The sequence below is a fragment of the Manihot esculenta genome, chromosome 1 (genome assembly GCF_001659605.2).
Source record: "Manihot esculenta cultivar AM560-2 chromosome 1, M.esculenta_v8, whole genome shotgun sequence".
Classification (NCBI taxonomy): domain Eukaryota; kingdom Viridiplantae; phylum Streptophyta; class Magnoliopsida; order Malpighiales; family Euphorbiaceae; genus Manihot; species Manihot esculenta.
In genome coordinates this window covers 35071952-35085523 of record NC_035161.2, presented here as the reverse complement: position 1 = coordinate 35085523, position 13572 = coordinate 35071952, and the positions used below count along the sequence as shown (strand labels likewise).

Here is a 13572-nt window from a genome sequence, read left to right as displayed (position 1 = left end):
TTTACTTTTATTAATTTAAATTCTTCGTTATCTATATTAAACTTAATAATATTATTATTTCTCCTATACTTATAAAAAATTAGATGAAATAACCTTTAATTTGATCAAATTGAAATATAGCAACTAATTTTTGTGTTTTGAAAATACAGCAACTAAGAGAATCAATGAAGTAAATTTCAATACTTACATGGTTTGAAACAAAAATTTGAACCGGTCCAGCTTCAGCAAAAAATCCCATCTGCCAAAATTCTGAAAAGTTACTCATTGACCATACTTGAGACATCTGCAATTACAATTTCATAATGTTATTAAGAGCTTGATAGGTAATTGTCTAAGAGAGAAGCATAATTCCTTGTTTACCATTGTAACAACCGCCTGCAAAATCTTTCCTTTGAACGGTCTGAACACAACACACTGGTACTTCACTGGGAATGTCACAAATCCTGTTCTATCTCGAATCAACCCTTTTCCAATGTTCTCTACGCCAGTTATTGCCACCACAAACCCATGTCGACCACTGCGACAATTTGAAGGTTAACACAAATTTATTCATCGTCAATTGAAGAACTAACGGTTCATCAACTTTTTCAGAAACTCAATTTCAGTGGATTGATTTTTTAAAATAATGTTCACATAACAGTTAGTAGCATCATCACTTTAATTCCTTCTCGGTTTCCACAAAAATGTAGTCCTCGTTTAAACCCATATAATACATAATCACATAACATCAAACCATTGAAGGAAAAGAAAAGGAAAAAGAAACGTTTGAGTCTTGAATGAGAAGTAGAGCGTTTAGCCGGTGCCAAGCAAAGGAAAAATGCTACGAAGCCAAATATTTTTCTCAACGGAATCATAATTAAGAAACCATTCTCTTCAATTCCAAAAATGGCTGAACTGAATTTTTCTTGAAATCCAACAAAATTGAAGATATGAGTTCCATATCATATTGATAAAAAGAAGTGGTATATATGAAGGAAATTGAAAGCAGTAGAACAGAAAACAGAAATAACAACAATAACCTGCAAGTGCCTTCGACATCTTTCATGAGCTTGGAGACGGATTATCGCGGAGGCCGAAGTACCGATAAATCTAGATTTTTGAAGAGGCAACATCACGAACAAGCAGTTGCTGTGGTGTAGTGGTTATCACGTCAGTCTTACACACTGAAGGTCCCCAGTTCGATCCTGGGCAGCAACAAGTTTTTTATATTTTGTCGAAATTATATTCTAGGCGAGGTATGAGGTTATTGCCTTTCATACCAACAGCCGGTGACTAAGATTTCTGATTAACAGCGCCGCAACTGTTCTGGTGTAATTAATTTAATAAAAAAATAAATAGTTATATTTATGAGATTATATTTATAATAAATAATTATTATTATTTGGTAATTTATTTACGAAAAACAAAAGAACCTTTAAACCTCCTATTCCTATAGGTCTGAATTAATTGGATTTAATGAATTTTTTAATCTTTGAACAAAAAGGCCTTGCTCATTTTGTCATTTTATTTATATTGACGGTGAACTGTCAGACTAGCTATAAACTTTTTATGCTCTCAGGTTTATCAATATCTTTTTTTTTTATAAGAAAAAAACTTACAATTCAAAACTGCAAATACAGTGAATAGTTTACAATAAATTAATTAAAAAAGATAAATTATATAAAATCTAATCTAACGATAATAACTTTTTCCATTGTTACATGATTCATACTCATTGGATAAAAACTAAATAAAAAAGTACAAGGGTCAATTTATTTCAGGAACACAGCTTTATATGACAAATAAATTTCCGTGGAAATATTTTTTTTTAAAAAATATTTTTAACAAAGTAATTCATTTTTCACTTAAAAATAAAAGATATTTCAAAATTATATATGATTGGTGGAAATAAATTCAATCGAGTTTTAAATATTTCAAGTTTATTTATTAAAATTCTTTCAAGCAATAAATTAAGGAGAAAACAAACGCTGACGAGCTGAGTTTTTATTCAGGCAAGTCTCGTTCGAGTCTTGGACTGCCAATAGAAAGTTGACTTGTACCTGATCCATATGATCCAGCACAAACTTCATCCACTAAAAGGAAAATCTCATGAAAGGGCAATCTCAGTAGCGTACTAATGCAATCATTTACAGCAAAAAAATGTATTTACACGAGCATCACAATTTTTGTGAAATAAAAATATTGAAGTGGATAAACTTATGGCCTGTGCCCTTGCACTAAAAGGGGATACCTCCATACCGAAGGAAATAGAGTGTTCCTCCAAAAACTATCAATAGACTCCTACCCTCATCCCTCAACGTAAGAAACGACCTGCTATTTGCACACCACCTCAAGTTTGGAGTTCTGAGGTTATAATATCAATCTTCAAATGTTTCTCAAATCACATGTGGGATAATTAAGTTCTGCAAGGATGTAGTTAACAGATTAGCAAACAAAATGGCTAATTAGAATAGATTACAAACGTGAATAAAGGAAAGTTAGAGTGAACAAATCAAATGATCATTTTGACAAAGATGAACGAAGTAGAAACCTAATGGTATGTCAGCACAGAGTAGCTTTCCTAAATACAGACTTCCACAGAACCACGAAGGCATAAATCATCCTCTAGTCATTAAGACTGTTTGGAATAAGAAAGTGGAAAATTTAGAAGAAAATTAAAATATTTTCCTCTTCTATCTTTGGATTGAACGGAAATAGAGAGGAAAAGAAAATAATAGGTGACAAATATTATAAAAAATGTTATTATTCACTCTCTCTAATTTGAAGAGAAAGCGGATGGAAAAATAAATGAAATGACAATTATATACCTGTAACTACTTATTTTAATTACGAGTAGAAGGACAAAATGGATATTTCACCGTTTAAAAAAGGCAATTTTCCTCCCGAATATCCAAGCAAGGGGAGGAAGATGTCTTTTCTAGCATTTCTATTTTCCTCTCTTATTTTTCTTTCCCTCCAAAAAAGTTCCCAAACAAGGTGTGAAAAATATATATGTTGCTGAACCTGAGAGAGAGACTGAGAACCCCACAAAAAAAAAATTACTATAGCTTATCCCTGATCTACACATTAAGATCAGTTCAAAAAATAAAAATAGGAAAAGATCCATACACACTAGGATGTGCATTACCACATGAACCAACTAATGCATCTTTTGTCATTGAAATTATGATGGACCTTAATAAGAAAAACTGCAAACCCTTTAAATGGCAGGAAAAATGCAAAAAAATTTATTACCCTTACGTTAGCAATAGTATGCAGGAATCAAGATAGCACACGTCCTTTTCACTGGAATTTGGACTTTCTATCTGCAGGCTTAAGTATTTGGAAAGAGCACATTAAGGTTTCATCAACACTCATCATTGCACCAGCATTATCAAATTCACCACAATAGTTGGGAGCAGAAAAAATTGTAACAAGCTGCCTGTCCGCAAAGAATTCATATCCATCCTCGACAACCTGAAAAAGAAAGAAAAGGGGCATCCTCATAAACTGATTGAGCTAAAAGAGTGACAACAGGTGCAAGGTTAACCTACCTGATGGGCACGACAAACAAGATCCATATCATTATTAATTAAGAATTCTGACACTTTATCTGATCCGAAAGTGTATGAGACCCCTCGGTCATTCATTGCCCAGCCTTTAACATCTCTACTAGGATCAGACCAAAGTAAATCACAAAGCAACCCAGATTCTGGAATATCAGTTGGACGGGGTAAATTTCTAATTTGATCCAAATTTGTTAAATCAGGGGAAAGCCCTCCATGCATGCACAATATTTTGTCATCTATAAGAGCAGCAACAGGTAGACAGTTAAAACAATCCGTAAAGGTTCTCCAAAGTTTCACATTGAATCGGCGTTTACATTCATCATAAAATCCATAAATTCGATTAATAGATGCAGATTCATGATTTCCCCTCAAAAGAAAGAAGTTCTCAGGGTACTTGATTTTATAGGCAAGCAAAAGGCATATTGTTTCCAAACTCTGCTTTCCACGATCTACATAATCGCCTAGGAACAAATAATTAGCACTGGGAGGAAAACCCCCATATTCAAAAAGCCTCAAAAGATCAGAATACTGCCCATGAATATCACCTGAATCCAAAGAAAAATAACTAAAAAGATAAATAACTATTAAAGCACAACTTGAAGGACGAGAATACAAAATAATAATAATAACAGTGATGAGGAGTTCTCTTCAGATATGTAAGATGTCAAAATTAAAAGGGCATTGCAGTAAAAAGTCAAGTTAGGCATAACTATTATGATTTGTTCAAATTACACCTGAAGGTAAACAATTTTTCCAATTTAGGTGAAGATGTAACAGCAAAAGAAAGTCACAGCTAACGCATGAAGCAGCAATATTTTAACTAAATAAAGCACTTTAATATCTAACTTAAAACTTTTATTGTAAAACCACTTTTAAGCCCCAAATCAGGGACTGTTGGCAAGTTACAATATTGACAGGGGAACTCTGACAACAAACAACATGAAGGATATAATGCAGCATGAATGATTTCCAGAGACTCCATTCCTCAAGGTGATATGCATTGGAATAGTTCTCCCTTCCAAAACCAATGGGAAAATGTTTTGACAATTTAAGAGGTAGCATAATGCTAGACACAATGTTTTGACAAGTTTAAACTATGTTCTGGATCCTATCACATATATTGTTCTAGTGTAGTTGATCGGCCAGCCTAATAACAGGGAGTAAATTGTGAGATTTAATAAAAAAAATTAAGAATTTGTATAACTCAATTCGCTTCGCAGATATACTATACTTTTATACCATGCCTCCCGCTTCCATGTTCACTCTGTTGCCAGAATAGAGGCCAACTTCCACACAAATAAGCTTTACTCACAATATAGCCATGATAGAGTGATACAACTGAGATCACCAAGAACAAGAATTACAGCCACAGCAAAAAAGAATTCTATAAGGCTACACTAGCACAAGCCACTTAACAATAGATATTATCCACTTAAAAAAAGTTCTGAACCATCATTTTCAGTTTCAACACTTCAAAATCACCTCATATGATCAGAAAAACCTCTAAAAATTGCTAATAGTACCATACAGAAAGATGATGACCGACCAATCCAAATGTGAGATTTATCTATGAATAATTATGATGGATTGCAAGAACTAAATTTTCAGGGGAAAAAAAAAGCATAAACACATGTATATTTGGGAAATTATAGAAAAAATATAACTGGGAAGAAAAAAAAAGAGAGCTCGGAGTCTACTGAAAAATAAAATTATGCTAATCATATTTAACAACACAGATGAGCTAGTTTGGTGAACTCGTTGAGTGACACCCCAGATTACATTAACAGTATACAACTGAAGAGTAGCTAGTTCATATTCACCATGTCATCAGTTCTATATAGGAACTTAATAGAACATCACAGATAATAGCAAATGAAAGAAGCGCCATGGCCTGTAAAAGGAACTGCAGTTACAGTCTTGCCCTTGGCATTTTTGCATTAAGCTGCTGTTAAAACCAGCAACTTGTGAGTTGCAGTCCAAGACTTACCAAGTCTTGCGATTGCATTAGTCAGAATTAATACCCAGAAAACCTAGGATCTACTCACCAGTACTTGGCCCATCTATTTTCATTCCTTGTATTATTTGCCATTGTGTACATAAAGTTTTGGATTTCCCTTATATTACCCTCAATAATTGCTAATTGACCCATAATAATAAGAACAATAATGATAACCTCCCCCATAAGTTCACCATGGATCCCTAGCTTGTTGAATCAAGAAGCAGTCATTTTTCCAATCCACAAATACTCAAAGTTTAGCGAAATATCGAAATCCAACTTGAAGGCGACAACGAGAGAAGTATCAGTTTTTATGTCATACGCAACAACACAACTCTATCTAATTAAACACTTATCTCGCCCAACGAAGCAATAAAAAGAAACAAGAGATTGAGGAGTGAAAAAGGGAAATAAAAGCAAGTACCGCAGATCTTGATGGGGGCTTCGAGCTCGAGGAGATTGGGCTGTTGAAGAAAGATTTCCGCAGACACATCACAGAGTTGGCGGATCTCATTCTCAGTTAGCTGAACCTGCTGGTGTTTGGCTGCTCTAGTTTGCCTAAAATCCAACAGACGACTGATAATATCGTCCAAAACGGCAGGGTCAATGGAAGGCAGACCTTGGTGAGCCATTGAAAGCGACTTCAAGAAATTGTTGGATGAAAAAGAAGGAAGGGGAAGAAATTGAAAAAATGAGCAAAGAAGAAGAACAAGGGGAGCTTTGTTTTTTTCTTGGTTTGAATTTCTCTTTATTTTATTACAATTTGGGTGGCATTAAAGAATGTTAACAAAACAGGGTGCCTGCAAAAGTCCGATTATTTCCATGAAACTATTCGATTTGATGGTACAGAGCCGACTAATCCCTCACTTATCCAGTCCACTGTTGCCAGAACCGGACCAAACTCTGAACTGACCAACCATTGGCCCGAATTTAAATGGGTTGACCAAAAAAACCGATGAATTGATTGGTTCAACCGAATTTAAATGGGTGAATCAGTACCCCGCTCGCATTAAATAATAATAAGGTCTTTAATTTTTTTTTTAAATTAATAATTATCCTTATTTTCAAATAACTAAATTAAAAATATTTCAAATTTTATAAAACTAAACTCTCTAATTATTTGGTAAAAAAATTTCGCTGTCTGTCTTGAATATATATGTTATTTATATATAAATTAAAATAAATTAATTAATAAATTCTTTTTAAAATGCGGGACTTTTGTCATTAAAAATGAAAAGTTTTGGCTTTTACATCCAGTAGGCCGAAAATCTTTGTAAATATAAAATATTTGCACGGTAAAATTTGCACAAGATCGGGGAGAAGAACAGGAGAAATATGGAAAGTAGAGGAATCACTCTCCGTACTTCCATTATAAGAATTGGTTAGCAGATGGATTGCTTTCGATCCTTTCACAGTTCTTTATTGCGGTTTACAGGTATATCCCACCATCAACTGTCGATTTTTGCAATGTTTTTGGGTAGTTTTAGATTTTTCCTTCTTGGGATTTTGGGAGATGGGTTCGTCGTATTCTTATTCATGGTCTCACAAATGCCGTTGGTTTTGAGGTCAGAGAAACAGAAATGAAATTATACCTTTGTTATTATCAAGTACTAAAATATTCTTTTGGTGATATTGTTGGTTGGAGAAATTTGCCAGTGCATGGTGCTATTCTTAATGAATTTATAATCCGGGATTTTAGACTTGTTTTAGATTTTATGTCAGGAGAATTGATTGATCATTAAGAGGGGTTTCGAGTTTTAGGGCACAGGAGAAACAAAGGCTTTAGAGGAAAGCCTGTTAAATTGAAGTTGTTCATGATGTGGGGGAATAAACACTTGGGTAAAATACGAGGAGAATTTAGCAGATGAATTTTGAATTTTGTATCCCTGATTGGTTATGTGTTAAGATTATATATAGTGATGAAGGAAGAATGCTGGCTGATTATTTTATTACTAGAGTAAGGTTGCTCGTTCCTTGAAAATTTTTAGGGCCCTAGATATTTGATTTTAATCATCTATCATCAGAAGGAGATTCTGAACAGATTATAAATATTATTCTGCTTATCTATTCCATACTTCCAGCTGCATTTCTTGGTTATAAATATTACGGGTAATTTTCACTCGTCTTCACTAAATTTAATTGAGTTTTACGGCGATCACTGAATTTCAGTTTGTTTCAGAAAAATCATCCGCAGAATAAACAGTTATTTCAAACTGAGAATGAATTTCCGGCAAATTTTTCCAATGAAACGTCCATATAACATGTTTCACGTAGCTAAAAAAAAGAAAAAAAAAATTATTTGCCATGTCAGAGGCTGCTCACACATCACCCAACCAACAGTAGAATTACGGTGACAGTGGCCGCAGGGCCTCCGTCTTCTCTTCCTCAACAAGCAACAACAGAATATCAATAACTTGGCATTAACTCTCCTGATCCATCAGCGGAATACCAACGGCAGCGGATGCGGCAGTGCTAATTGACGCGTGGGGAGAGAGGTATTTGGAGCTATATCCACAAAAATTGCCGTCTCCGCTGCCATCAAACAGCTACGCGACCGGGGCCTCGACCATGCAGTATAGAGAGAAAAGCATCTGAAGCCAATGCTGAACATTAAGAACCTCATAAAATCAGAGCCAGCGAAATCTCTCCCTCTCTTCGTCATTACTCAACAAAAGGACTCCCTGAAAATTTCAACTCGCCCTATTGAAATACCCTTCAATTTTCGAAGAATTTCTCCCTGGATAGGTGTCCATCCACATATCAAGCTTAAGCAAGAGGTACTTAATATTGATGCTGAATAATATAAGCCCATACCTTTTCCAGCGACTCATGGCAAAATTCTCAATGCTTTTGTATCGAGGGTTCAGTCCGAAGACACTCCCAATCAGTGCATTCTTCCATCTCTGAATCCCTGACTTCAATTCTTTTGTGTGAAATTTGACCACTTTTTGGCCATTTGATAATGCTAGAGGGACATAGCGCAACTCAGATCCTGGGTGTTGAGGACAATTCTTCGCAAACAATTTAGCCCAGCTCTTCTTGGCATTGCTTTCTGCCAACGGCTTCTTGCCTCTGCCTCCTTCGTCAATTTAAGATTCCACCTTTCCGACTGCTTTCCGTTCATCAACCGATACTGCCAAATCTAGCATTTTAACCCCATCTGGGATTTCAATTAAGACATCTTCTTCAGATCTTGAATCCTCCTCTACATCATCTTCAATTACCACAGTACCCGAACCCGAAGAGGCCCTGCGAATGTTGTTATTCACCATCGGTCGGTGCGTTTGAGCCGGAGACTTCCGACTCTTCTTCCTCATGTTTGGAGATGGTGTATGTTAGTCTTATTGATTAATAGCACGAGATTATTAGAGCATATGATAATATAGCAAAATAATTTAATTTTAATTTTTTTAAGCAATATAGTACATGCCACTAGACATTTCGTTGGAAAATCCGCAAGAAACTTACGAAAAAGTGATTGTTTTATATAATTATTTAAATGTTGATATTTTTTTTGAAATAAATTAAAGTTTAGTGACAGTCATGTAACGTTTATTTAAGTTACTGTGAGTGAAAATTACTCAAATACTATAGGGGCAAACCTGCTAAAGTTTGTTGATCTTAGTGACCAAAGCTGGCAATATCAATTGTTGTTTTCTCTGACAGCTTTTCTAAAAGTTTAGATTCCGTGCTTTACTTTTGTAGCTTGTGCAATGAAGCTTTCCTTTGACTTGTCTGTTGTGAAGCTAATGAGAATCATACTTCTTGAAAAATTTTGTTCTACATTTGCTTTATCTCAATTACTCTCTTTTAAAAGAAAAAGGCTGAAATCATAAATTGTTCTCCAAGCAGATGGAAGATGATGAAGATCCCATTTTGCTATTGCAGCACCAGAAGAATATTGAGAGGGCTATAGCATTTGAAGGAAGTCCTGCCCTTCCTCCTGTTGCAACACAATTATCTTGCAATTCCATTTGTTCATTCTCCAAACAAGCAAATGATAATCTTGAATCTGAAGAAAGATCAAAGTCAGTGACAAAACTTTCTGAACTTATAATTTTTTTATGTAGTAGTCATGGCAGTAGAAAGCATTGGTGGCCTTAAAGCCAACAGCCCTGCAGTTATTACAGATGCAGCACATTTGCTGGCTGATGTTGCTGGATTCTGTGTCGCTCTTTTCACAGTCTGGGGGAGGCAACATCCAACCATTCTTTTGGATTTAGTTGCCTTGAAGTTTTAGGTGCTCTTTTATCAATGCAGCTTATATGGGTCATCTCAGGAATCTTAATTTACGAAGCAGTCAAACAGAGTTCTACACAAGAATTCAGAGGTAAAGGGACGACTCATGTTTGCAATTGCAGCCTTTGGATTCATCATTAACTTAGTCATGGTAATATGGTTGGGTCATGATCACTCTCACCATGCTTGCCTTGATCATAATCATGATCACATTCACAGTAATGAGGATGAGGATTTATGAGCGGTAAATGAAGAGGAAACAAAGCTGGTAAGAAGTTCAGCAAGAAAAAAAATATTAAGCATAAATATCCAAGGAGCTTACCTACATGTCATGGCTGATCTAATTCAATCCATTGGGGTGATGGTTGCTGGAGCAGTTATGTGGGTGTCTGGTTGGTGGTTGATCTTATTTGCACCCTTGTCTTTTGTGCTTTTGCTCTGTGTTCTACCATACCCATGCTTAAGGACATATTTGGCATACTAATGGAGAAGACTCCTCATGAGATAAATGTTTGCTGGATGGAGTGTAGTTTAAAGTATAGGAGTACAAGATATTCATGACCTGCATGTTTGGGCTATCACAGTAGGGAAGTTAGTGTTGTGTTGCCATGCAGTAGCTGAGCCTGGAGCCATACCCAAATACTCGACAGGATTAGGGATTACTGTGAAAAAAACATGCAAAATTCGTCATACAACAATATAAATTGAGCAGCAGCTTACAGATTTCTACAACGGAGCTGTTCTCCATTTTTATTTTTGGTGCATTTGTGGATGGAACTGTATCAACTATGGCAGATGCAAGGGCTCTTACACCAAAACCTGGTGAGCTGTTCTGTTCCTATTTAAATAAGCTCCAGTCGGCTTTCCTCATGGATTTCTTTGTACAGGATGACTTGATGATCTGACCTAAACTTATACCTTGCAATATGCTTAATTATTCAGAAGACGCTTGCTTCCTACTAGGCTGTCTGTGAAGAAATTTATGGAGAACGTGGAGATACAGCACCCAGTTAATTATATTTTAAGTAATACTTGAAAACTTTTTGAATTAAAGAAAACAACATGAAGGCCCTAACATGCATGTATCGGCACTCGAGTCTGGCTGCTTATCATTTGAATTTGAGCTCCTATCAAATATGCTCAGGACCAAAAGTGAGACGGGAATTAATTCTAGGTAAATTAAAGCACATGGATTCCCTCCATGAAATTTCAATCACAAATTTTCAAAGCCACAGATAAAAATTGCCACAATTTCTTGTCAAACGTAAGAAACTCAATCACCTCGACCACTTTCCTGACAAACCATCTGACATCGACATATGTTCCCTTAATCTGACCGGAAGAAACAGATTACGATCTGCTTATCATGAATCCACTTAGAACTTTCCATTCAGAACTAGGTCAAATGCATTGGATTTTGATTACGACTGTCATTGGCTAACAAGTTAATAGAAAAGAGAGTGATCAAGATGTTGTATGAAATAAGTAACGTGAGAATTATGGAGGTGAGCAATCTGCGGAAAAGATGTCACAAAGGTAAAGAAGCTTTTATTACAAGTTTGGAAATAGCTCAACAAACAAAACCCAGAACAAGTACTAAAAGCTGCCCCTTTTATGGTTGTGCACCACTATTTCTCCCAATTGAGATAACGTGATTTCACTCTACATCCCTGCTATCAGTCAGTTCCACTTTTAGTGGCATACAATAAATAAATACAGAGAACATACCATCCTGAAATTCTAACAGCACTGACCCCATTTTTTTTTTCAAATTCACAAACTCAAATTTATGTAAAATGACGAGTAATCTACATGTCTCCCTCTCTCAGCTGAAAATTGAAAAAGAATTTTTTAAAAATAATTGTTAAAAAAATAATGAAAGGACTGCTTGCTAGCAATGCTTTCCTTCCTCAAATATAGAATTAAGTAGAGCAGCAACCTCTCTTCGTGTTCCCTGAGGTATCAGCAACATTAATAGTGGTTCCTTGACCAGGAAGTGTAGAATTGCCAGCTGCTTCTTGCGCTGCCAATGCCTTCTTGCTTATGATGTGGTATATCTCTGTCAATATGGTTTGGAATGCCTTCTCAACATTGGTTGCTTCCAGTGCCGATGTCTCAAGAAATGAGAGACTTTCCCTCTCTGCCAAGCTATGACCATCCTCCTCTGTAACAGCTCTTAGATGGTTCAGGTCAGACTTGTTTCCAGCCATCATAATAACGATGTTTGAGTCTGCATGGTCCCTCAATTCACGCAGCCACCTTTGAACATTGTCAAACGTTTGCCTCTTGGTTATGTCATAAACGAGAAAGGCACCAACAGCTCCTCTATAATATGCACTTGTGATGGCACGGTACCGCTCCTGCCCTGCTGTATCCCAGATTTGAGCCTTTACTGTCTTTCCATGCACCTGTAGCAGAGAAAAAGACATATATATAAGAAAAGGGAAAAAATGCAGATCAGTTATAGCCTAGATGGCACAAATCTGAAAACAATAGATGAAACCCACTACCACATGAGTTCTTATTGCCTAGATCATATCTTGATACCTCCATGCGAGGTGTCATTCATTCAGATCATTAATGGACATTTCTCTTTACAGAATGGTATACCAACACTCGGATTAGAATAAAGAACTAAGTCATAGACTCTCTAAATCCTGCAGTTCCTGACAATGAGTATGACAATAGGCCATTGTAACGAAAGATCATCAATAGCACTTCATCAATCAAGTCAGTTCCACATGAGAAGATCATAGGGATCCATGTAAAGATGTATCTTTAGCTATGAAAACAAATTAGTTGGTGATATTTCATCGCTCAACAACCAGAAGAAAACTTCTAAGACACTCGGCTTCTCCCACACGAAGCCATTAACAGTATAAGGGTACGTGCAATCTCCCTCTTGCACAATAGATCCCACAGTGCTGAACTTCAATTAAGGCCTGTTATTAGTGGAATCGGAAGAAATTATTTTTCCCACTCACAAATATCTCACCCGCAACTCATTCTGCAAGCATAGCCACTAGTCTGTGGTTGCTTCATCGCCTTATTGGAAAGCCAATATACAAATCTAAAACAATACAGATACCAGCAAGTATGTATCTACGTCCACCTTGTCCAGAAAATGACAAGAAGTTCCAATCAACAATTTTCCAATCTTAAAATCTAAGAGATTTCATTTCCGTATCACAAAAATAATAACCATAATATGCTAGGCAATAAACAAGAGAACGATTCAGAAGCCAGAAGATGAACGGATCGACATGTAACTGCAGATAACAGAGAAAATCAAAGGATAGAGAGAAAGATTTGAAGATTACCTGAAGAGTCCTAGTGGCGAATTCGACACCGATGGTGGATTTGGATTCCAAACAGAACTCATTTCTGGTAAACCTGGAAAGGATATTAGATTTTCCCACACCAGAGTCTCCAATCAGCACGATCTTGAATAGATAATCATACTCATGATCTACTCTATGCGCCATATTCTAGTCTCCTCCTTAACTCTCCTCTTTCCTCAGATCTCTCGAACCTGTCAGATCCAATCATTACCCAACAGAGACACATAAGAAACGAAGAAATGACCCGTAGATAAATCAAGAAGAAGGAGCAGAACAGATGCTTACCCTGAGGCGAATAGATCCAGAAGAGGAAATTTTCCTCTCGATGAAGTGTTTGGATTGCAGAGATTTTCTATGAGCAATTAAATTGGAATATTTTCTTTTTCTTTCCCTCTCGAAGTGTTAGGGAAAAAAATTAATTTTTTAAATAAATAAATATTTTTTATTT

At 36.0% G+C, this 13572-nt stretch overlaps 2 protein-coding genes, 1 non-coding gene and 2 pseudogenes across 4 annotated transcripts; 2 read left to right on the top strand and 3 right to left on the bottom strand.

The window, feature by feature from the left end:
• Positions 1-79: 79 nt before the first annotated feature.
• Positions 80-2048, bottom strand: LOC110610337 (annotated as a pseudogene).
• Positions 1125-1197, top strand: TRNAV-UAC. The gene has a single exon. It is a non-coding gene; the product is annotated as a tRNA-Val (tRNA).
• LOC110618777 (serine/threonine-protein phosphatase PP1 isozyme 2) lies at positions 1950-6457 on the bottom strand. 2 transcript variants are annotated; one of them, XM_021762132.2, is made up of 4 exons: positions 5969-6457; positions 3534-4093; positions 3241-3456; positions 1950-2402 (listed from the first exon to the last, which is right to left on the bottom strand). In XM_021762132.2, the coding sequence occupies exons 1-3, from the start codon at positions 6174-6176 to the stop codon at positions 3283-3285; spliced, it is 942 nt and encodes a 313-aa protein (XP_021617824.1). In that variant the 5' UTR covers positions 6177-6457; the 3' UTR covers positions 1950-2402; positions 3241-3282. The 2 variants fall into 2 exon arrangements, with proteins under 2 accessions (XP_021617824.1, XP_021617743.1); XM_021762051.2 differs by having other exon boundaries at positions 3235-3456; positions 5969-6456.
• Positions 6458-9343: 2886 nt separating this feature from the next.
• Positions 9344-11183, top strand: LOC110618693 (annotated as a pseudogene).
• Positions 11184-11309: 126 nt separating this feature from the next.
• Positions 11310-13548, bottom strand: LOC110618928 (ras-related protein Rab11C). The gene is made up of 3 exons (XM_021762222.2): positions 13410-13548; positions 13104-13315; positions 11310-12191 (listed from the first exon to the last, which is right to left on the bottom strand). Exons 2-3 carry the CDS (start codon positions 13266-13268, stop codon positions 11706-11708), a joined length of 651 nt encoding a protein of 216 aa, XP_021617914.1. The 5' UTR covers positions 13269-13315; positions 13410-13548; the 3' UTR covers positions 11310-11705.
• Positions 13549-13572: the final 24 nt, after the last annotated feature.

What these genes read in the sequence shown, in the direction of transcription:
- LOC110618777 (XM_021762132.2), bottom strand. Translation starts at nt 6,176, where the DNA reads ATGGCTCACCAAGGTCTGCCTTCCATTGACCCTGCCGTTTTGGACGAT. An exon ending in AGCCCCCATCAAGATCTGCG is followed by an intron (nt 4,094 to 5,968) that starts GTACTTGCTTTT and finishes CTTTGGATTCAG; the next exon opens with GTGATATTCATGGGCAGTAT. An exon ending in TTGTTTGTCGTGCCCATCAG is followed by an intron (nt 3,457 to 3,533) that starts GTAGGTTAACCT and finishes TTTCTTTTTCAG; the next exon opens with GTTGTCGAGGATGGATATGA.
- LOC110618928 (XM_021762222.2), bottom strand. Translation starts at nt 13,268, where the DNA reads ATGGCGCATAGAGTAGATCATGAGTATGATTATCTATTCAAGATCGTG. An exon ending in TCGCCACTAGGACTCTTCAG is followed by an intron (nt 12,192 to 13,103) that starts GTAATCTTCAAA and finishes TCTCTGCTACAG; the next exon opens with GTGCATGGAAAGACAGTAAA.